General features: G+C 36.8%; 1 protein-coding gene across 1 annotated transcript; it reads right to left on the minus strand.

Annotated features, from left to right (window-relative positions):
- Nucleotides 1-17681: 17681 nt before the first annotated feature.
- SLN (sarcolipin) lies at nucleotides 17682-21588 on the minus strand. The gene is made up of 2 exons (XM_059070376.2): nucleotides 21505-21588; nucleotides 17682-17944 (listed from the first exon to the last, which is right to left on the minus strand). Exon 2 carries the CDS (start codon nucleotides 17867-17869, stop codon nucleotides 17774-17776), a length of 96 nt encoding a protein of 31 aa, XP_058926359.1. The 5' UTR covers nucleotides 17870-17944; nucleotides 21505-21588; the 3' UTR covers nucleotides 17682-17773.
- Nucleotides 21589-22276: the final 688 nt, after the last annotated feature.

Consider the following 22276-nt stretch of genomic DNA (forward strand, 5'->3'; position numbering starts at 1 on the left):
AACACACCATTGTAAAGCAAGTATATTCCAATAAATATGTTAAAAAAAAAAAGAAAAAGACCCAATGCAGCCAAAAATAAATAAATAAATAAATATTTTTAAAATACAAATGAATGTACTATATATACAAAACAGAAACAGACTCACAGATATAGAAAACAAACTTGTACTTATCAAAGGGGAGAGGGAAGGGGGAAGGAACAAATTAGAGGTATGGGATTAATAAACTACTGTATATAAAATAGATAAACATCAAGGATATACTGTATAGCACATTATCTTGTAATAACCTAAAATGGAGTATAATCTGCAAAAATACTGAATCACTATGCTGTACACTGGAAACTAACACAATATTGTAAATCAACTATATTTCATTTTATAAAGGGGGGGTGCTTACAATATCACCTGATTCCAAGTGTTGCTCTTCCACACACAGAGAAATATCAAAATTGATTTTAAGACACTATAAATGCCCTGTCATTCTGAATGAAGATGGAAAGTTCAAGGGATATACAGCAAGGAACAGGAGCAATTTGGGGGTTTAATTGTTAGATAATCACCATGAAAACTCTGAACATCTGAAAAGTTTGCATTGTGAAGACAAATTGTCTTAGGGTTCTGCAGAATGTATGTGAGTTCATGGGTGGTGAGTTTCACTATACGTGTTATCACTGTAGACACAGCATGTATTGAAAATAGAGTTTTTACTTCATGGTTCTTTTGAAGCTGTGTCAGAAGAACATGAAGTGTGTAAGTGGTTGGACGAGAAGTAATTCACAGTTGGATCTGCATCAGACAGCATGGACTGGAGCCTGTGAACACTGCCTCCAGACTGATGTCACATTGTGCAGACCCTGGATGAAATGGCTACTGCTGAGAATAGTGAATAAATTTTCACTTTACCTACCCAGGCAGAAAGTAACAAAGTTCTGAGTTTTTAAAATATGAGGTCTAAAGTGAAAACTGCTATATGCTGATTTTCTACCCTGGGGTACATTCTGGCTGCCAGGAAAAAGGTGAGTGTCAAATGGGAACATAATTTGGAAAAACTATTGATGTTTAATGCTTCTGAAGCTATTAAAACTTGAATGACAACTCCAAAATTTTTCTGAAAATGTGTCAAAATAGAAATCTTGCATACAAGCTATAACCTCATGTTAAAAAAACCCACAAAACTTGTATTAAGTGGAGCTGTAGATCAGGTCTGAATCTGCAGAAACAAAGAAGCAAACTTGTTTGGGAGAGAATCGATAGATCCAGCATGGGAACTGACTAAAAATGGAGGGTGGGAATGCAAGGAGAGTTTTCCTTGGAAAGAAAGAGAAGAATGTAAATTTGTAGTTCAAGGAGATGAGGGTGAGAATTCTGTGATCCCTCTGAGAAAGTAAAAATGTGTGAACTTCTCAGTCCAACCAGTGCCAAATCTTTCATAATATTAGAGATGCAAATCCTGTGGATTGGCATTCGAGTAAGTTGTAAATTAGTGGCTCTCAAATGTTAGTGAATATAAGAATCATCGAAGGAGCTGATTTAAAATATAGCAAGCCAGACCTCACCCTTGGAGATTCCATTTCAGTTGGTCTGGAGTTGGTGCAGAAATCCACAATTGAATAAGTGTTTCAGATATGGTAATTCAAGGCTTTGCATTTTGAGAAATACACTGTCTCTTCAGGAGTAAACGAATCTGAAATTCTCTTTCCTCTGCTCTCAAAAAAGAATCCCCCAACTTTCACAGGTGTTTTTTGTTCTTTCTTAAAAGATATAGCATTGAAATAGCAGCAGCATTACACACCACCAACCCTTAACACATTTTTTTAGGGCTTACTATGTTTCAAGCATTGTAAACCCTTTACTTATGTCATAATAATATTAAGTATCACTTACTGAGTATTACTAACTGCCAGGCACTGTTATCTAATTAAACACAAGATATCTAAATAACATCTAATGTAATCTTCTTCCTACAAAGAAGATACTATATTCTACTTTTACAGCTAAGGAAATTGTGACTCACAAAAGTTTGGTACCTTGTCTGAGGTCACATATTAGTAAGCAAAATACAATCTGTGAATTCAAAGACTGGGCTCTTTCCATTGCTTTACTTTAAAATGATCTAATGATTGGGAGACGAAAACATCTCCCGATGTGACAAATTCCTGCAAGTGTATATAACTGGCTAATTTTTTTAATTGAAGTACAGTTGATTTACAATGTTGTGTTAGTTTCCAGTAACTGGCTAATGTTCTAGATGAAACTGTGATGAAAGAAATTTTCACATATTGAGGTATATGGAAGTCATTCTGGCTTATATTTGATTTGGCTTGAGCATTAAGCTAACTAAAATAGCCTGTCTTATGCACTATCAAACATAGATTGCACATCTGCTTTCAACATTAAAGTAAAAATTCATTTAAAAATCAAAATTGAGTAATTGTGGTTCAGGTATCAAAAATGGAGCCAGGTGGCTGTTGGGGATGTGGTTTCAGACAAACTCTTACATCACTGAGAACTTGAATTTTCTGAACTGTATCAAACACAAGGACACCACCAGCCATACTCAGAACAATAGCTGTTAGCAGCTGCCAGCTGCAACCTTATTGTCTCAAGGTCTCCCCTTGCAACTATGCAAACATTTCAGACCCCAACCAATACTTACTTAACAAGCACCCTTCTTTCTTGCCAGCTACAGTCTTAATTCTTGACAAACAACTTACGTAACTTTGCGGTTTTTGCCTATATAATCCATATAATCCGCCCCCCCCCATTTTGTTGTGTACCAGAACAAAATTCAAGTGCTCCTTGAATCTGTGTCTCCCAGGCTTTAGTCTTCAGTTTGGCTCAAATAAAACACTTTTCTATTCCTATGATGGATTTTTTTTTTTCATTGACACTGCTTTGTGTTGTTGGCAGGCAAGATATTAGAAAAACCCACTGAGATCAACTGGAGTCTACTTTGGACTGGCACTTGATACCAAACATGGGCACCTTGACCTCCCAACCCTGGCTTCACAGCCCTCTTTGGGTGTCTCAATGACTTCTTCATGATATCTCGATCTCCTTCTCTTTTTTTTCCCTTCCGGTTTTATTGAGATATAGTTGACATACAGCACTGTATAAGTTTAAGGTATACAGTATATTGATTTGACATATATCGTGACGTGATTATCAAAATAAGTTTAGTAAATATCCATCATCTCATACAGGTACAAAATTAAATAGAAAGAAAAATGTTTTCTTGCGATGAGAACTCAGGATTTATTCTCTTAACTTTCAGATATAACATACAGCAGCGTTAATTGTATTTGTCATGTTGTGTATTACATCCCTAGTACTTACTTATCTTACATCTGGGAGTTTATACCTTTTGACTGCCTTCATCCAGTTCTCCCTCCCTCTACTAGCCACCTCTGAAAACCGCAAATCTGATCTCTTTTTCTATGAGTTTATTAGTTTGTTTGCTTGCTTTTAAATATAATTGACCTACAATACTATGTTAGTTCCAGTTACACGACATAGTGGTTCAATATTTCTATTCATTTCAAAATGATCACCATGATAAGTCTAGTTATGATACGTCACCATACAAAGATATTACATAGTTATTGACTATATTCCCTACACTGTACATTTAATAACCATGACTCATTTATTCTGCAACTGAAAGTTTGTATCTCTTAATCTCCCTCATCTATTTCTTTTCTCTCCCCAACCCCCTCTCCTCTTGAAACCACCTGTTTGTTCTCTATAACTCAGTTTCTGTTTTATGTTTGTTCATTTGTTTTATTTTTTAGATTCCACAAACAAATGAAATCATATAGTATTTGTATTTCTCTGTCTGACTATTTCATTTAGCATAATGCCATCTAGGTCCATCCATGTTGTCCAAAAAAACAAGATTTCCTTCTTTTTTATGGCTGAGTAATATTCCATTGTATATGTATATATGTACATCTTCCTTATCCATTCATTTATTGATGGGTAGTTGAGTTGCTTCCATATCTCAGCTATTATAAACAATGCTGCTATGAACATGGGTGTGCATATGTTTTCTAATTAGCATTTTCATTTTCTTTGAATAATATCCAGGAGTTGAATTCCTGGATCATACGGTAGTTCTATTTTTAATTTTTTCAGGAATTTTCATACTTTTTTTCCATAGTGACTGCACCAATTTACATTCCCTCCAACAGTGCTTGAAGGTTCCCTTTTCTCCACATCATTTGTTATTTGTGGTCTTTTTGATGATAGCCATTCTGACATGGTGTGAGGTGATATGTCATTGTGGTTTTGATTTGCATTTCTCTGATGAAAACAATGTTGAGCACATTTTCATGTGCCTATTGGTCATCTATATGTCTTCTTTGGAAAAATGCCTGTTCAGGTCCACTGCCCATTTTTAATGGGTTGTTTGTTTTCTTGTTGTTAAGTTGTATGTGTTCTTTACATATTTTAGATATTAACCCTTAATCAGATACATGATTTGGAAAGATCTTCTCCCATTCAGTGGGTTACTTTTTTATTTTGATGATGGTTTCTGTCACTGTGTTAAAAGCTTTTTAATTTGATGTAATACAATTTGTTTATTTTTGTTTTTGTTACCATTGCCTTTGGAGTCAGATCCACAAAAATATCACTAAGACTAATGTCAATGGGTCTACTGCCTATGTTTTCTTCTAGAAAATGTATGATTTCAGGTCTTATATTAAGTCTTAATCCATTCTGAGTTAATTTTTCTGTATGTTGTAAGATAGTGGTCTAATTTCATTCTTTTTCACATGGCTGTTCACTTTTCCCAGCACCACTTATTGGAGAGACTGTCTTTTCTCCACTGTATATTCTTGTCTCCTTTGTTGTAGATTAATTGACCATAAATGTGTGGTTCTATTTCTGAGCTTTCTCTTCTGTTCCATTGATCTATGTATCTGTTTTTGTGCCAGTACCATATTGTTTTGATGACTATAGCTTTGTAATATAGCCTGAAGTCAGGGAGCAAGACACCTTCAGCTCTGTTCTTCTTTCTCAAGATTGTTTTGGCTATTTGGGTTTTTTTGTGCTTCCCTACAAATTCTAGTTCTGTGAAAAAAAATGCCATTAACATTTTGATAAGGATTGCACTGAATCTGTATATTGCCTTGGGTAATGTGGTGATTTTAACAGTATTAATTCTCCCAATTCATGAACATGGTCTATCTTTCCACCTCTTTGTGTTGTCTTCAACTTAATCATTTTCTTACAGTTTTCTGGGTTACAGGATTTTTACCTCCTTAGGTATGTTTATACCTTGCTATTTTACTCTTTTTGATGTGATTGCAAATGGGGTTGTTACCTTAATTTCTCTTTCTGATAGCTTGTTGTTAGTGTATAGAAATGCAACGGATTTATGAGTATTAATTTGTACCCTGCACCTTTACTGAATTCATTGATGGGTTCTAGTAATTTCTTGGTGGCATCTTTAGGATTTTCTGTGTATCATGTCATTTGCAAACAGTGACAGTTTTACTTCTTCTTTTCCAATTTGGATTTCTTTTGTTTTTTTTTTTTTTTTTCTTTATCTGTTTACTGTGACTAGGACTTCCAGTACTACATTGAATAAAAGTGGCAAGAGTAGGCATACTTGACTTCTTCTCAGTCTTAGAGGAAATGCTTTCAGCTTTTCACCATTGCGTATGATGTTAGCTGTGGGCTTATCATTTATGGTGTTTATTATGTTCAGGTTTGTTTCCTCTATACCCGCTTTGTGGAAAGTTTTTTGGTTTTGTTTTTATTTATTTATTATTTTGCCATGTGTTTTTTAAATTGTAGTATAATTGTTTACAATGTTGTGTTAGTTTCTGCTGTACAGTGAAGTGAATCAGCTATATGTATACATATATCCCCTCACTCTTAGACCTTGCTCCCCCCCACCCCCCCACCTCCCCACCCCCATCTAGGTCATCACAGAGCACCAAGCTGAGCTCCCTGTGCAATACAGCAGACTCCCACTAACAGTCTATTTTACACACGGTAGTGTATTTATGTCAAACCTAATCTCCAAATTCATCTCACCCTCCCCTTCCCCCCTGTGTCCACACACCTGTTCTCTATGTCTGTGTTTCTATTTCTGCACTGCAAATAGGTTCATCTGTACCATTTTTCTGGATTCTACATATATGCATTAATATATAATATTTGTTTTTCTCTTTCTGACTTACTTCACTCTGTATGACAGACTCTAGGTCCATCTACATCTCTACAAATGACCCAATTTCATTTCCTTTTATGGCTGAGTAATATTCCATTATATATATGTATCACATCTTCCTTATCCATTCATCTGTCAAAGGACGTTTAGGTTGCTTCCGTGTCTTGGCTATTGTAAACAGTGCTGCAATGAACATTGGGATGCATGTATCCTTTCAAACCAAGGTTTTCTCCAGATACCTGCCCAGGAGTGGGATTGCTGGATCATATGGTGGCCCTATTTTTAGTTTTTTAAGGAACATCCATACTGTTCTCCATAGTGGCTGTACCAATTTACATTCCCACCAACAGTGGAAGGATTCCCTTTCCTCCACACCCTCTCCAGCATTTATTATTTATAGATTTTTTGATGATGGCCATTTTGATTGGTGTGAGGTGATATCTTATTGCAGTTTTGATTTGCATTTCTCTGATAATTATCAATGTTGACCATCTTTTCATGTACCTCTTAGCCATCTGTATGTCTTCTTTGGAGAAATGTCTACTTAGGTCTTCTGCCCACATTTTGATTGGGTTGTTTGTTTTTATGATATTGAGTCATATGAACTGTGTAAATTTTGGAGACTAATCCTTTGTCAGTCAATCATTTGCAAATATTTTCTCCCATTCTGTGGGTTGTTTTTTCATTTCATTTTGTTTACAGTTTCCTCTTTTAAGTTTAATTAGGTCTCATTTGTTTATTTTTGTTTTCATTTCCATTACTCTGGGAGATGGATTGAAAAAGACATTGCTGTGATTTATATAATAGTGTTCTGCCTATGTTTTTCTCTAAGAGTTTTATGGTATCTGATCTTACGTTTAGGTCTGTAATCCATTTTGAGTTTATTTTTGTGTATGGTGTAACTTCTCCTTTTTCATTTTTTCTCTGCTTTTCTTGGTGAGTCTGGCTATATTTTCAAAGCTCTTAGTTTCATTGATCTTTTCTATTGGTTTTTTAGTCTCTATTTCATTTATTTCTGCTCTAATCATTATGAGTTTTCTTTCCTTCTATTAACTTTGGGTTTTGTTTGTTCTTTTTCTAGTTACTTTGGGTATAAGGTTAGGTTGTTTATTTGAGATTTTCTTATTTCTTGAGGTAGGCTTGTATCACTATAAACTTGCCTTTTAGAACTGCTTTTGCTGCGTCCCAGAGATTCTGGATCATTGTGTTTTCATTTTCATTTGTCTCCAGGCATTTTTTATTTCTTCTTTGATTTCTTCAGTATTCCATTTGTTGTTTAGTCACATAGCTTATCCTTCATGTGTTTGTGTTTTTTGCAGTTTTTCTAGTAATTGATTTCTAGTCTCATAAGAAAAGGTACTTGATATGATTTCAATTTTCTTAAATTTACCAAGATTGTTTTATGGCCTAGCATTGTTCTATCCTGGAGAATGTTCCATGTTCATTCAAAAAGAATGTGTATTCTGCTGCTTTGGGACAGAATGTGTATACACATACACACACACACACACACACAGACACACACACACACACACCTATTAAGTTCATTGGATCTAATGAGTCATATAAGGCCAATCTCTCCTCATTTCTATCTGGATGATCTGTCCAGTGATGTAAGTGGGGTGTTAAAGTCCCCTAATATTATTGTGTTATGCCCATCTTTTTCCCTTTACATCTGTTAATACTTGCTTTGTGTATTTAGGTGCTCTTATGTCACCTGCACATATATTTATGACTGTTATATCTTAATTCTTGGACTGATCCCTTGATCATTATGTAATGCCCCTCTTTGTCTTTTTTTGCAATCTTTGTTTTAAAGTTTACTTTGTCTGATATAAGTATTGCTTCTGCAGCTTTCTTTTGATTTCCCTTTACATGGAATAACTTTTTCCATCCTCTCACTTTCAGTTTATGTGTGTCTTTAGATCTGAAGTAAGTCTCTTGTAGTCAGCATATATATGGTCTTGTTTTTGTATCCATTCTGCCACTCTATGTCTTTTTATTGGAGTATTTACTCCATTTATGTTTAAAGTAGTTACTGTTAGGGATGTAGTTATTGCCATTTTGTTAATTGTTTGGGGCTCCTTTTGTACTTCATTTTTGTTCCTTTCTTCTTATTTTGTTCCCTTCTCTTGTGATTTGATGACCATCTTTAGTGTTATGTTTGTATTCCTTCCTCTTTTTTGTGTCTTTATCTATTATAGAGTTTTGGTTTATGGTTACCATGAGATTTATATATAGCAATTTATACAGGGACTTCCCTGGTGGCACAGTGGTTAAGAATCTGCCTACCATAAGGGGAGGGGGAAGGGTAAGATGTGATGAAGTGAGAGAGTGGCATGGACATATATGCACTACCAAATGTAGGGTGGATAACTAGTGGGAAGCAGCTGCATGGCACAGGGAAATCAGCTAGGTGGTTTGTGACCACCTAAAGGGGTGGGATAGGAAGGGTAGGAGGGAGGGAGATGCAAGATGGAAGAGATATGGAAACATATGTATATGTATAACTGATTCACTTTGTTGTAAAACAGAAACTAACACACCATTGTAAAGCAATTATACTCCAATAAAGATGTTAAAAATAAATAAATAAATAAATAAATAAATAAATAAATAAAATGTATGCCACTTTTTCCTTTGAAAAAAAAAAAGAATCCACCTGCCAATGCAGGGGACATGGGTTCAAGCCCTGGTCTGGGAAGAACCCACATGCCGCGGAGCAACTAATCCCATGCTCCACAGCTCCTGAGCCTGTGCTCTAGAACCCATGAGCCATGACTACTGAAGCCTGCATACCTAAAGCCTGTGCTCCACAGCAAGAGAAGCCACCGCAATGAGAAGCCCACGCACCACAATGAAGAGTAGCTCCCACTTGCCACAAATAGAGAAAGCCCATGCACAACAAAGAAGACCCAATGCAGCCAAAAATAAATAAATAAATTAATTTTAAAAATTTATATATATACATAATTATTTTAATTTGCTGATCTCTTAATTTCACACTCATTTTAACAACCCTGCTTTTTACTCCCTCTCCCACAATTACTGTTTTTGATATCCTATTTTACATCTTTTTGTTTTGTGTGCCCTGTAACTATTTATTGCAGATATAGATGATTTTATTACTCTTGTCTTTTAACCTTCCTACTAGCTTTGTACATGGTGATTTACTACTTTTTCCCGTGCTGCTTTTAATATTCTTCTTTAATTTTTGCTATTTTAATTACAGTGTATCTTGACACTGTCCTCTTTGGGTTGATCCTGTTTTTGACTCTGTGCTTCCGGGACCTGGATGAACCTCCTTATCCGAAGTTGGACAGTCCTGTGAATTTTATTTGGACTCTTAAGACTGGGGTCTTAAGGAGGTACTGGTACTTTTCCTAAGCAGGGGACTAGAGGAAATTTCTTAGTTTGGGACTGAGGGGGAATTTCCTTGGCAGGAAAGGCCTAGAAGGAACTTTTGATTGAACTGGGTTTGCTGACCTTTTTATTGTGGTTTAAAATTGCAGAGATTTGTATATATTGTCTCAACAAATTGTTTGACAACAAAATGAGTGACTGAGCCATTCAACTCTGAAGAGAAGGCTCCTTCTGGCCACAAGATGTTTTCAGGTGACTGGGAATCTAGTGAAAGTATTTGAGGATTGATCCTTGTGACAAGTAACAGTTCCATTAGGTGCCCCATCATGACACTTAAGTAATTTACAGCTCACCTGACAACACACACATATGGATTGTGTTCTCTTAGCCCCCATAGTGGTTTTAGACTGCCAGTGGGAGAAACCAAGACACAAAAGAGCTGAACCAACTCAAGGGTGACACCTTAAGGAGCTAAGCTCACAAATGGCACATTTTGGGCCCAGTACACTGTCCTTAGAAATTGTTCAGACTGTAGTAAAGTAAAAATAAAACAAAATAGAAATCATGTTTTTAAAGTTGAGAAGCTCCTGGACATGCAGTTACCCCAGGAACACCAGCTGGCTTCATATACAGTTGAAATGCAGCCAATATTTGAAAGTACTGTCGCTGCCAGCACGACCAAGGGCTCGAATTCAGGCGGCAAGGGGATGAGGAAAAAGTTTAAGAGGAAAGAGTGAGGACGGGAGGGACACCAGGAGCCATTGCAAACAAGTGTCAATTTTATTGTTTATATGCACAGCTTTTATAAAATGCAGTTACAGAGAGTTCAGGGAGTTAAAGCATACTAGGTTCTGTTTAAGATTAGGTTAGTTTCTTTCTCGTGGGAACAGTCTGTCCTTCATCCTGCTAGCTTCTTGATAACAATATTTCTACCGTCTGTGTTTGCACCCAAAGTTTCTGTTATGACTGGGCATATTGTTCTTGACATTGTGATAAACATTAGCAAAAAGGGGGCTTTCATCTGTCCAGAATGGGCTTCACTTGCACCTGTCATGCACTGATCACCTCGGGGGAAACGTGGGTTGGAGAAGTCCCAAGAGCGTTGGCTCAACCTTATTGAGGCATGCATGAATGCCTGCCTCTATTTTGGGAGCCTGTGCTCAATTGGTCATTCTCCTCCAGGCCGAATACCCTTAATGGGCATGGCGCGCTCCACAAAATATATATCTTTGCCAAGCAATGGCCATGATGGGGCTCTTTTGACATTCCAAAACTGGGTTTTGCATACACAGTTAGAGAAATCTGACATCATAAACATCTTCTCAAATGAGAGAACAAAAGTATTCCTAGGAGAAAACTTGAAGTAATAACTCTTATCATGTCCTGGAAATGTAAACACAACCCACATAGCCTGATACTACAACCTTGGCTTAGCCAGTAGAACCTAAAACAAAACAAACAAACAAACAAAGGGATAAGAAGTCTTTTTTTAAACTCAAGCAAATAAACAACTTATTCCAACTGTTATTTATAAGCTGGTTAATTTTATATTGTAATACCTGATTCATGACTCAGTTTTAAAACGAAAACTATGAGATCTCTGTGTCTATCTGGATGTATGTATGTCAATGTATATATGTTATAAATATGATATATTTCTATCTCCAGGTGATGTTTGCCAAAATTAAATTATAAATTACCTCTATTTAACTGACTTGAACAAATAAGCATTTATATAAACTTTCAAAAATACAATAGAAGGAATTCCCTGGTGGTCCAGTGGTTAGGACTCTGTGCTTTCACTGCCAAGGCCTGGGTTCAGTCCCTGGTTGGGGAACTAAGATGCCACAAACCACATGGTGTGGCAAAAAATAAATAAATAAATAAATTAATTAATTAATTAATTAATACAATAGAAATTAAGCCAAATGAATTTCAGTTTCTTGGGATCTGGGAAGTATTCAACATTAAGTTAATATTTGGTCTTATAGTTAGTTTAAGTTGTTGGTTTAGTTAATACATACATGTCTTTAGAATCATCAACAGTAAGTATAATACTTTTATTGTACATAGGTTTACTGAAAGCCAATAAACTCATGTTATCTCTGTTACAAAATTGTCAAGAAGAAAAATAACTTGGTATGATGATATTTTCATAAGTAATAAAATAGATATAAATAGTTTAAACATTTTTAGGTGAACTCTGTGAGAATAATTGTTTTATGGTATGGTATGTCTACTTAAAAATAGTTTCTCCAGATTTTTGGTTACTTGAAGCTTTAAAGTTTTGCTAAATTAAGTTAAATAATGGGAATTCATTGAATGCCTAAATTATTTTTAAATAAGCTAACATACTGAAACATTAATTGCTAAAGAATTCTATGTTTGGGACTTCCCTGATGGCACAGTGGATAAGACTCCATGCTCCCAATGCAGGCGGCCCAGGTTCAATCTCTGGTCAGGGAACTAAATCCCACATGTATGCCACAAGTAAGAGTTCACATGCCACAACTAAGAAGCCCACATGCCACAAGTAAGGAGCCTGCCTGCCGCAACTATGACCCAGCACAACCTAAATAAATAAATAAATAAAAGAATTCTATGTTTACCTACTTTTGACCTCTTATTGCAGAGATACTATTAATATATTTTATGCTTTATTGAGAAATTATTATAAAGTGGCATATGTTTTTAGAAATTAAAATTTTAAAAGGATTTTATATGTAAAGTAGGATATGCGTTGGTAAGAGAAAGTACGAAGAATGGAATTTTTTTTGTTAAGGAAAAAGAAAGTGATTTTGTCCTGAAACTGGTTATTTCTAAATGGACCACCAGGGAATTCCCTTGAGAGGTCTTTTTAAAGTTCAACTTGAGATTCCTAATGAAAAGTTCCAGCAAAGCCAAATTTAAGTGAGTCTATATGATCAATTACACTTATACAAATAATTAGGACAAGTTTATTGAAATGAGACTTATTTTGCCAACAAATTAGTCTTAATTTGGCTATATTTGGTAGAAATGAGGGTAATTTTAGAGATAAAAACTTGTATCAGTAATATACCTTTGTGGATATTAAGTGTTGTGTTGTTAATTGTCTTTGAGGTTTAGTATTTACTGACTAAGACTCACTTCCTAGATGGCTCCTTGTTGCTGTGTTACATTATTGTAAAGCTTAATTGAATTATTAAAAGGACATTCTAAGCTCATTTTGAAGCTCTCCACAGTAATATATCTTTGGCTGAAGATCAGATGCCCCATGAACAGCAACCAGGAGATTGTGCATACTAGAAAAAAACATCATTTAAAGGACTCTCTCCAACCTGTATGGAAGAACCCTTATCAAGTACACTTTACTAGCTCATGTGCAGTGAAACTAAAGGGAATTGACTCTTGAATTTATATTTCCCACTTTAAAAAGGCCCCTGAACTTGGTCTTTTGAAAAGACTTCTGACCTCAAACTCACCATAAAAACAATGCTCAAATAGAGGAGAAAAGACACCTACAAAAGGTCAAGAAGAAGACAACAGCAGTGGTAGACAACTGACACAAAAATCTAGACCAGGCCTGTAAGACCCATCCTACTAATTCAGTTGTACTGTTTACCAAATGTTTGTCTCTCTATCAAAATGGAAATCTACTTCTTTACTTTTAGCTGTACTTTCACCTCAATATTCAGGATGGAAAGAAAATTTTTTAGTGAAGTTATCACAGAGTATAGTTACTTATTACATGTATCACTACTTGCTTTAAATCTACTGCTAAAAGCACACATACAATGTTTGTGTGATAATTTGATATAATTGATAAAATATATAGCCTATAAAATGTTTCCCCAGCAGCATATATCTCTGTGCTTGTTCACTATGTCTGATTGGTTTCCCCAAAAACTGCATAACTAGGCAAATATAAATACACACTCCCACACCCACACCAAGACACAGACAAAGAATACTACCACTGAGGGACATGATGGACCCAGGGCAGGCAACAACCACCCTCGCATCAAGGAACAAGTATTTTGATCAACAGTAATTTCTATCAGCTTAATTAGCCATCGGTATTCTTATTCCTTCTTATCTACTGCTCTGTTGATTGACAAAGAAAAGATGACCAAAAAAAAAAGAAAAGATGGCAAAAAAGCCAAAGCTTTGTTTTAAACACCTGGTAAATATAAGTTGTACACTCTATATGATTGAGTGGTAGGGCAATTAAAGTATTTGCCTAGAGGCCTCTGACATGTGCCTTTTTTGGCACTTTCAGCCCAAAGTAAAAAAAATGTGCCTTCTGCCCTAGAATCTCTTACCTGACAGCACAGAGGAGCAGCCATGGTGACTGGAAAGAGCTCTGCTTGATCTGAGTTGGAAAAACTGGATCTGCCTCTCAGCTCTGCCTTTCATTAGCTCTGTGTTTGGGGGCTTGTCATTTTGTCCTTTCTGAGCCTCATCCTTCTCCCTTTTAAGATATAAGTTATGAATAAAAATGAACACTTCACAAAATAGAAGAGAATTAAATAAAATAATTCCCTAACAAACAGTAAGTGTGCAATATGCTGTTTATAAGTGCAGTTTAACCCTAACTTTATGCAGCTTGAAAACTGAGGTACTTCCCTGGTGGTCCAGTGGGTAAGACTCTGTTCTCCCAATGTAAGGGGCCCAGGTTTGATCCCTGGTAGGGGAACTAGATCCCACATGCATGCTGAAACTAAGAGTTTTCACGCCGCAACCATGAGACTGCATGCCACAATTAAGAAGTCCACATACTGCAACTAAAAAGATCCTGCATGCCACAGTGAAGATCCTGCATGCCACAACTAAGATCTGGTTCAGCTGAAAGAAAGAAAGAAAGAAAGAAAGAAAGAAAGAAAGAAAGAAAGAAAGAAAGAAAGAAAGAAAGAGAGAGAGAGATGAGAGAGAGAGAGAAAGAGAAAGAAAGAGAGAAAGTATTAAAAAATAATTTAAGGGACTTCCCTGGTGGTACAGTGGTTAAGAATCTGCCTGCCAATGCAGGGGACACGGGTTCGAGCCCTGGTGCAGGAAGATCCCACATGCTACGGAGCAACTAACCCAACACCTTATCCTTCCCTTGTCAAAGAACTTATGCTATAATAACCACCTGTTCATATATGTCTCCACCACTAAATCATATGCTACATGAAAATGGGGCTTGTCTGTCTCATTCTCCATTTTATCCCTAGTGTCAAGTACAATATACAACATGTTGTTTCACATAAGCTGAATGAATGAATGAACTAAAGAGAAAGAAGCTAGGTTGGATCAGGCCTATGAGCTAGAACATTAACAACCAGAACTCAATGCTTTGGTTCCAGAGGAGAACTAGCATCTTATTTGGGGGTAACTGGACAGTTTTTGAGTGACTAGAGCCAACACTGAGGTAGTACTGTGATGATTCAGGGAACCCCAGGCCCCAGGGAAGATTATACTTAAAAAGAAACTGGTAAGAGAGAATGGTATTTAACTATAATGACTAGGACTCCTGAACATGGGAGAAATTAGGCAAAATTACTAGCCCCAGCTAAAGGATGTCCTACCTCTTCAAAATGCGTCCTATCAGTAGACCCAATTATATGAAGATAGGGAGAGAAAAGCAGGTGAGGACGGACAAAGAGAAATTGCATAGGGAATTACAACTGTTACCTTTATCTAACTAGGTTGATAGTTTGGAATGCTAAAGAATGTGATGGTAAACACTTATAATCAAATGGTTTGGAGATCTGTAGTGAAACATGGTTTGTATGCAGTTCCCAAAAGAAATTAAGATGGTATTTTGTCATCCTAGCTTCACTACTTACATCTGGTTAGTGAGGCCTATGATCCTCAGTTCCCACATCTGCTAAATGGCATAATGTATGGAAAGTGCCTAGTTCAGGGCTTCATATACAGTAGACTCAGTAAATAGTACCTGTTGTAAATGCTGGTACCAAGACGCAGACTTAGGGGAAGGGAATATTGTCACTTGGTTTGTCCATTCCCCTCCCCACCACCACACACACACCTTCACAAACACATTCACAAACATTGGTAGATTTTCTGAGTTTTTCTTTAAGTAAGAAAAAGACTAGTAACTCTCTACCAAAGGGCCTGAAGCCATGTAGGCATGCTGCACACTAAAACATTAACAATTGCACAACCATATGTGTAGGCTGACTCTGAAATTAGGAACATGACATTGATGAACATACACTACTATTTCCCAAATTTGGTGGGAACCCATCGAAATAATGACACTTTTTCCTTTATATCAGGGTTCTTTACCTTGGCTGCACATTAGAATCATCCGGAGTCCTTCTAAAAACAAATAATGCTCAGATTCAACCCCAGAACAATTACATCAGAAACTCCTGGAAATAGGGCTCAAGCTTGGGTCATTTTCTAAAGGCTCTAGGTGATTCTAACGTGCTAATCCCACAATTCTAATGTTTTAAATCTGTGGAGAGACCACAGACTACAGCATCACTACAGCATCACTAAGCATCACTACAGGATCACTAAGTAGCTTGTTTAAAATGCAAGATCTCAGGCCTCAGTCCAGACTGTATCAGAATCCTAACTGAATTAAAATCTGCATCTAAAAGGGGTTTCCCAGTGATTCATAATCACATCAAAGTATGGGAAGTACTGGTAGGTATCAGTGATTCTCACCTCTGGCTACACAATATAGTTATCTAAAGGACTTTTGAAAAATGCAGATTCTTGGGGCTTCCCTGGTGGCACAGTGGTTGAGAGTCCGCCTGCAGATGCAGGGCACACGGGTTCGTGCCCCATTCTGGGAAGATCCCACATGCCGCGGAGCGGCTGGGCCCGTGAGCCATGGCCGCTGAGCCTGCGCGTCCGGAGCCTGTGCTCTGCAGCGGGAGAGGCCACAACAGTGAGAGGCCCACATACCACAAAAAAAAAAAAAAAAAAAAATGCAGATTCTTGGGTTCTACCCGCTGAGATTATTATTTAATTGGTCTGAGGCAGACTCAGAATAAATGTTTTGAAAAATCACTCCTGAATACATAACCTGTGCCTCCAGGGATGAGAATCACAATGCTAAGTAGGCAATGGCAGTGACAGGCTAAATTCATCAAGGAATGCCTTTATGAGAGGTGCTATGAAAAATGAGGCTTAACAATATTCCTTTTATCCACCTAGGAATTGGCACAGGGAACAAATGTGATCTGTCTAGTGTGGGATATTCTAGTAACATGCTTAAGAAATGTCTATTTCATGTCTCTTCCATAAACATATATGTTGCTTTTTTTATTCTCTCTTTGTTATAACTGTAGTTTATTAGTAACTAGCTCTATTTGCATTATGACAATAACCAAACTGGAATATGCTACTCTTAGAGACATGACTCATGTTCTAGTTTTACTCAGTGACAAATAATTTTAAATATTTATATTAAAGCAAACATGGAGATATTACAGAGTAAAATATACATGTTTTTGTGAATTTTAATAAAACACAAGGCTTCAAAGAAATTTTGTGCTTTTAGTGGACAGTTCATGCTGTGTTCCAGACCTCCTAGTAGAATGGATTTATTTTCCCTCTGCCCTTGGGACTAATTCAGAGGGAAAGTTTGAAGAGCACTGAACCAATGGAATTATTTGAAATATGACACTCTTAATTGACTTGGTTTCAAATCCTCAGCAGTTGGAGGATCTTGGCTTATCCCAAATGCTAGAAATACTGTAAGATTTGTCACTTCAATCCCAGCCCAGGGTCAAATGCAGTATCACAAATAGAAGGTAAAATAAATTCTAAAAGTCAGTTTTGGGGGTTGACAACTTTATTCACATGATAGCTATAGGGGCTGACAAAGAACATCCTTTAACATTTCTTTCTTCTGGCAGTTGATTTAGAGTTTGGTTTCTGAGAGTGGGATGAAGGGATGTGTGGTGAGACACACCAGGGGCTTGTTAGAATTCTATGTCATCACGAATCCAGTTTACTTTTAACCTTGTGGCTTGTCTGACACATTTGCAGTAAGAGTTGGGGAATAAATCTAATGCTCCCTGGCAAACACTTGGCAGCCATTGAGAGCAGCATCTTTAGAGATCACACAATCAATCCTAGCACTGGAGGCAGCCCAAATATTGTGCGAGCAGGTCAGAAGTGCCATGGGGTGCCAGAAATGGCATCCCATGACAGCAGTGGGATCTCAGCGCATACAGAAGACAGCTCTGGAGTGTTGCAGTCAATTCCAGGAGGTGTGGTATCTCAGTACTGATAGGATCTCACAAGGAGCCATATAAGGATAACTGTAATCAAGACAACGGTGAAGTTGAGACACAGCTCCCTGGTGGATCGTTCCATTCTCAGAGCAGCTTGGTGAGAACTGAAGGCAGACTTCTGAGGGCACACAAAAGACTTCCTGCTTGTCCTTACCTCCTAACCGAAAGTAACAAAGAAAACATAAGAAATTAGTGAGCATTCTTTCCTCAAAGGAAACAGAAGCATTATGGAAGAGGAACGTGTTGGCTGAATTGTGTCCACCCTAAATTCACATGTTGATATCCTAACCCCCAGTATTTTGGAATCTGACTATAATTTTTTTTATTGAGGAATGTGACTATATTTGGAGATAGTGTCTTTCAAGAGGCAATTAAGCTAAAATGAGGTCATTAAGATGGGTCCTAATCCAATATGACTGGTGTCCTTAAAAGAAGAAGATATTAGGACACAGACATGTACAGAGCAAAGACCATGTGAAGACACAGGGAGAAGATGGTCCTCTGCAAGCCAAGGAGGGAGGCCCCAGAAGAAATCAGCCTTACCAATACTTTAATCTCAGATTTCTAGCCTCCAGACTGTCTTTGGACTAGAGCTGTTACTTTTCCCTGGGTCTCCAGCCTCCCACCAACCCTGCAGATTTTGGACTTGTCAGCCTCCACAATCACATGAGCCGGTTATATCACAAACACACACACACACACACACACCCTATTGGTTCTGTCTCTCTGACCCTGGCTTTTTTTCCTATGTCAAAATGACCAACATAGTCCTCAATATATTGTTGCTTTGACAAAATAAAAAATATTACATTTTTCTCTCTCCAATTTCTGCGTGTGTGTGTGTGTGTCTGTGTGTGTGCTTGCTTTGCTAACTTAGAGTACCAGAAAGCAAGGTCACCAAAACAGAAAAAAATGTTGTGGTTTAGTATTGTTCTTGCTTTGAATTACATATAGAAGTAAGATACCATAATTTTTCAGGTTTCAGGCTGACCTATCTTTGTCTAACCCTGTGAAAGCATGAACTAGTTCAACAGCTGCTTGGCCTCTTAAAAAAGCCCTGCATTGAGCACAGAGCTTACTGGGGTCAACCAAAAGTCCCTCACATAACAGGCACTCAGTCCAAAGAGCAAGTGTAAACCCCATGGGTACTTCTATTTCAACAAGGGCTTGTGCCAGCTATTTTTAGTCAAGTCCAGGATGTGCCTATATTGTAAACACTTCAAAAAGCAAGGGTGGTATCTTTATAGTCTGTACAGATAGTACATGCAGGAAACCATACTTTGAGAACATAAAATTATTGCCTCCAGTGATGTGGCATAATTGGCACTGTGTATGTGCAAACCAAATGAAATTAAAGATTAAAGATAAAATTTTAAATATTTAGGACAAAAGTCTACTATGGAGTGAAAAAGTTTAGGGGGAAAGAGCATTTTGTTTATTTGCTAAGAGTGGAAGTTCAGAGGGCAAGAAGTGTTGTTAGCAAGATTTTGGCCTGAATGGTATTTTTAACCATCTATCCTGACTGAATTATTAACTGTAATTACTGTATTTGTTATATTATTAGTGTACCAAATTATTAATTGTATAAACCAGCTGAATAATCATTTTTCATATTATGTAATTGTTGGTATAACAAGACAAGTTCAAATAAGATGATATCAACCAGTAGGTTGATGAATCTTGGTTTAAAATATGACCAATGATAACTAATTTATGTTTCATTTTCCTTTTAATTCTTATTCATATTTTTGCCCTCCACGTGAAGGACATAGTAAATTTCTAATGAAAATCTTTACAAAGATTTGTTTGAAGGAGAAAGTAAACAGAAGAAAATGAAGTATAAAGGAAGTAGAGAGAATGTGTGAGAATGTACACAAGAGCAGAGGGGAATAGGAAGGTAAGGAGCTTAGGGGTAAAGGAATCTAAAGACTCTAAAGCAGTTTCTTCCTTATGAATTTATTAATAAAATTGAACCCTGATTCAAACACAAATTTGTTTGGGTAAGTTCTGAAGGAATACAGAGATATGCAAAAAATATGCATCCCTATGTATAATGATCAAAACAACCCAATTCAGGGAGGGCAAAATAACAATCTCACCAAATCTTATTAGATTAAAGCTCTTAAGTAAAGGGAATCATGGATAGTGGCCCAACAAGAACATACTCAGAAAATGTTGCTGAAAGTTGTCCACAGCTTTGTTAATGTGACCTTCACAACAACTCTGTGGGCTGTACAACTCAGGCAAGTTTTGTCTTGATTTTTCTCTCTCCCAAGATAATAGCTGAGAAACTGACGTTTAGAGAAATGTTAAGTTGTTTCTGTAATGACACATAGGAAGTTACAGGCAGAACTAGAACTGGCAAACTGGAAATAGTTGCTGGAATTGTGGTTACTCCATAGGAGTGATTACATGAATGAGTTATTACTGCAAATAACTGTCCTGGCTAGTGTAAATTTTTGACCTTTGGGAAACCCATTTGACATTTTTTTTATTAAGGTTGATAACGCTCATTCCCTTTTGTCCAGCTATTTCACTTCTACTCTAGAAACTCAAGCACGTATATACCTGGATACATATACAAGAATGTTCATAGCAACATTTTTATATTATTCCTAAGCTGGAAACAACTCAAATGTTCATCAGCAACAGAATGGATGTGAATTGTGGTATAGTCATACACTGGAATGCTATAGAGCAAAGAAAGTATATGAACTACAGCAACACATAATAAAATGGGTGGATTTCACAAACATAACTAGTGGGCAAAAGAAGAATTTACAAAAAGAAACACAGAATGTGATTCCATTTCAACAAAGCCAAAAACAGGAAACTTAATTATATTGTTTAGGAATGAAGAGATGATAAAACTATAAAGAAAAGCATGGATAAGATTATCTCAACAATTAAGATGATGATTACCTATGGTGGGGCAAAAGGGGAAAGTGATGAAGAATGGACTTCTGGGGTGCTCCAATGATCTATTTCTTGGCCTGGGTGATATTTCTACAGGTGTTGCCTTAAAATGATTGTTCAAACAGTATGTATTATGCACTTTTCACAATTTTTTCAATAGTCTCTGAATTGACAGGCTACCCATAACACTTATTTATTTCCTATGGTTTTCCTCTTACTATTTCTTGCACTTTGATGGTGAACGTAAACATTTGGTTTTTTATGTATATTTTTAAAATAATAAAACACAGCATTAAGGTGAGAATTTCTAATGAATTCAATTCAGTCAACCCACATGCTAACTGTACTTTCACGCACATTTATACCAAAGTTAGGTAAAACCTCAGATCAGCGATCTTCCATTTTTCTGCTGTTAACCTGCGAAGACAATTTTGGCTTCATTTTGAATCTTTCCTGAAATCAAGATCACACCATATGATCTAAAGTGATTGCCATATGGTGAAATAAAAAACTCTGAATAAATTGTTTGACATTGACTTTCTTTGAATGGAGACTTTGAAAAGATGGAAGACATCTTCATGATATGGAAAAAATAATTTTAATTGGAAGGGAGAAAATGCATAACATAAGGTAAAAAAAGGAAAACAAGAATCAATAATATTCACTTTCTACTTTAAGAAATACTGTGTACAATAAGCATTGCCTATTTTATTAAGAAATGTAAATATTCCTCTGCTTTTCTCATTTGCAACTTGTACACATATACACACTGTATGCTAAGCTTAAAAATCCTGCTGTTACCTGAACAGGTCAAGGACACACTGGGCTGCAGTAGGCTTCTCTCTCTCTCTCCAACTTGGGCTCCAACTCCTGCTCGTCTCCCAGGCTGTCTGGACTCCTGGACTCTGCGCAGGGCCTAAAGTAGTCTGAGGGAGGTGGCAATCACTGTGATGTCACCGGTGAAACATCTCGAAGGAACAACCTTCAAAGGTTGGAGGCTATTTGTGTTTAGGGGGACGTGGAAATGTGTTGACTAAGGCTCTTCCTTTGGCTGCCAATTTGTATTAAAAGCCCAGGGACTTAAAATCTTTTCTTTCTAGTTGACTTTTGGTACAATTGTTGTAGGTTTTAAACTCATCTTTTATGTCTTCATGAGTATCTCTAACATGTTTAAAACATTGTAAACTGAGAGTGACAGATTAATATTAACAAATCTTTGCTGCATTTGGCTGCCCCCCCCCTCAGCATATGAGGGTGTAAAAATGTGACTTCATTTAACCACCCATATTTTCAGCTTTTTGAAGTGTGAAGAATTCTCTGCTCTGCACATGCACACCCCAAACCACACACACGCACCAGAATTCAACAGGCATCTTTTACCTCCTTCAAAATTGACTTTACTCCAAGTGGTGAAAGCTATCTCCCCAGTCACCTGTTCCACATAACTTTCCAGCTAATCTGTATGTTGCATGTTACACATTAATATACAGTTTCATCTGAAACAGCTGTGGAAGCCATGGTGTATATATATCTCTGTCAATATACTAATACAACAGTAAACCCATACTGCAAA

The sequence above is a fragment of the Kogia breviceps genome, chromosome 7 (genome assembly GCF_026419965.1).
Source record: "Kogia breviceps isolate mKogBre1 chromosome 7, mKogBre1 haplotype 1, whole genome shotgun sequence".
NCBI classification, from domain to species: Eukaryota; Metazoa; Chordata; class Mammalia; order Artiodactyla; family Physeteridae; genus Kogia; species Kogia breviceps.

Coding starts and splice junctions, on each gene's coding strand:
- SLN (XM_059070376.2), bottom strand. CDS start 17,869: ATGGAACGATCCACCAGGGAGCTGTGTCTCAACTTCACCGTTGTCTTG.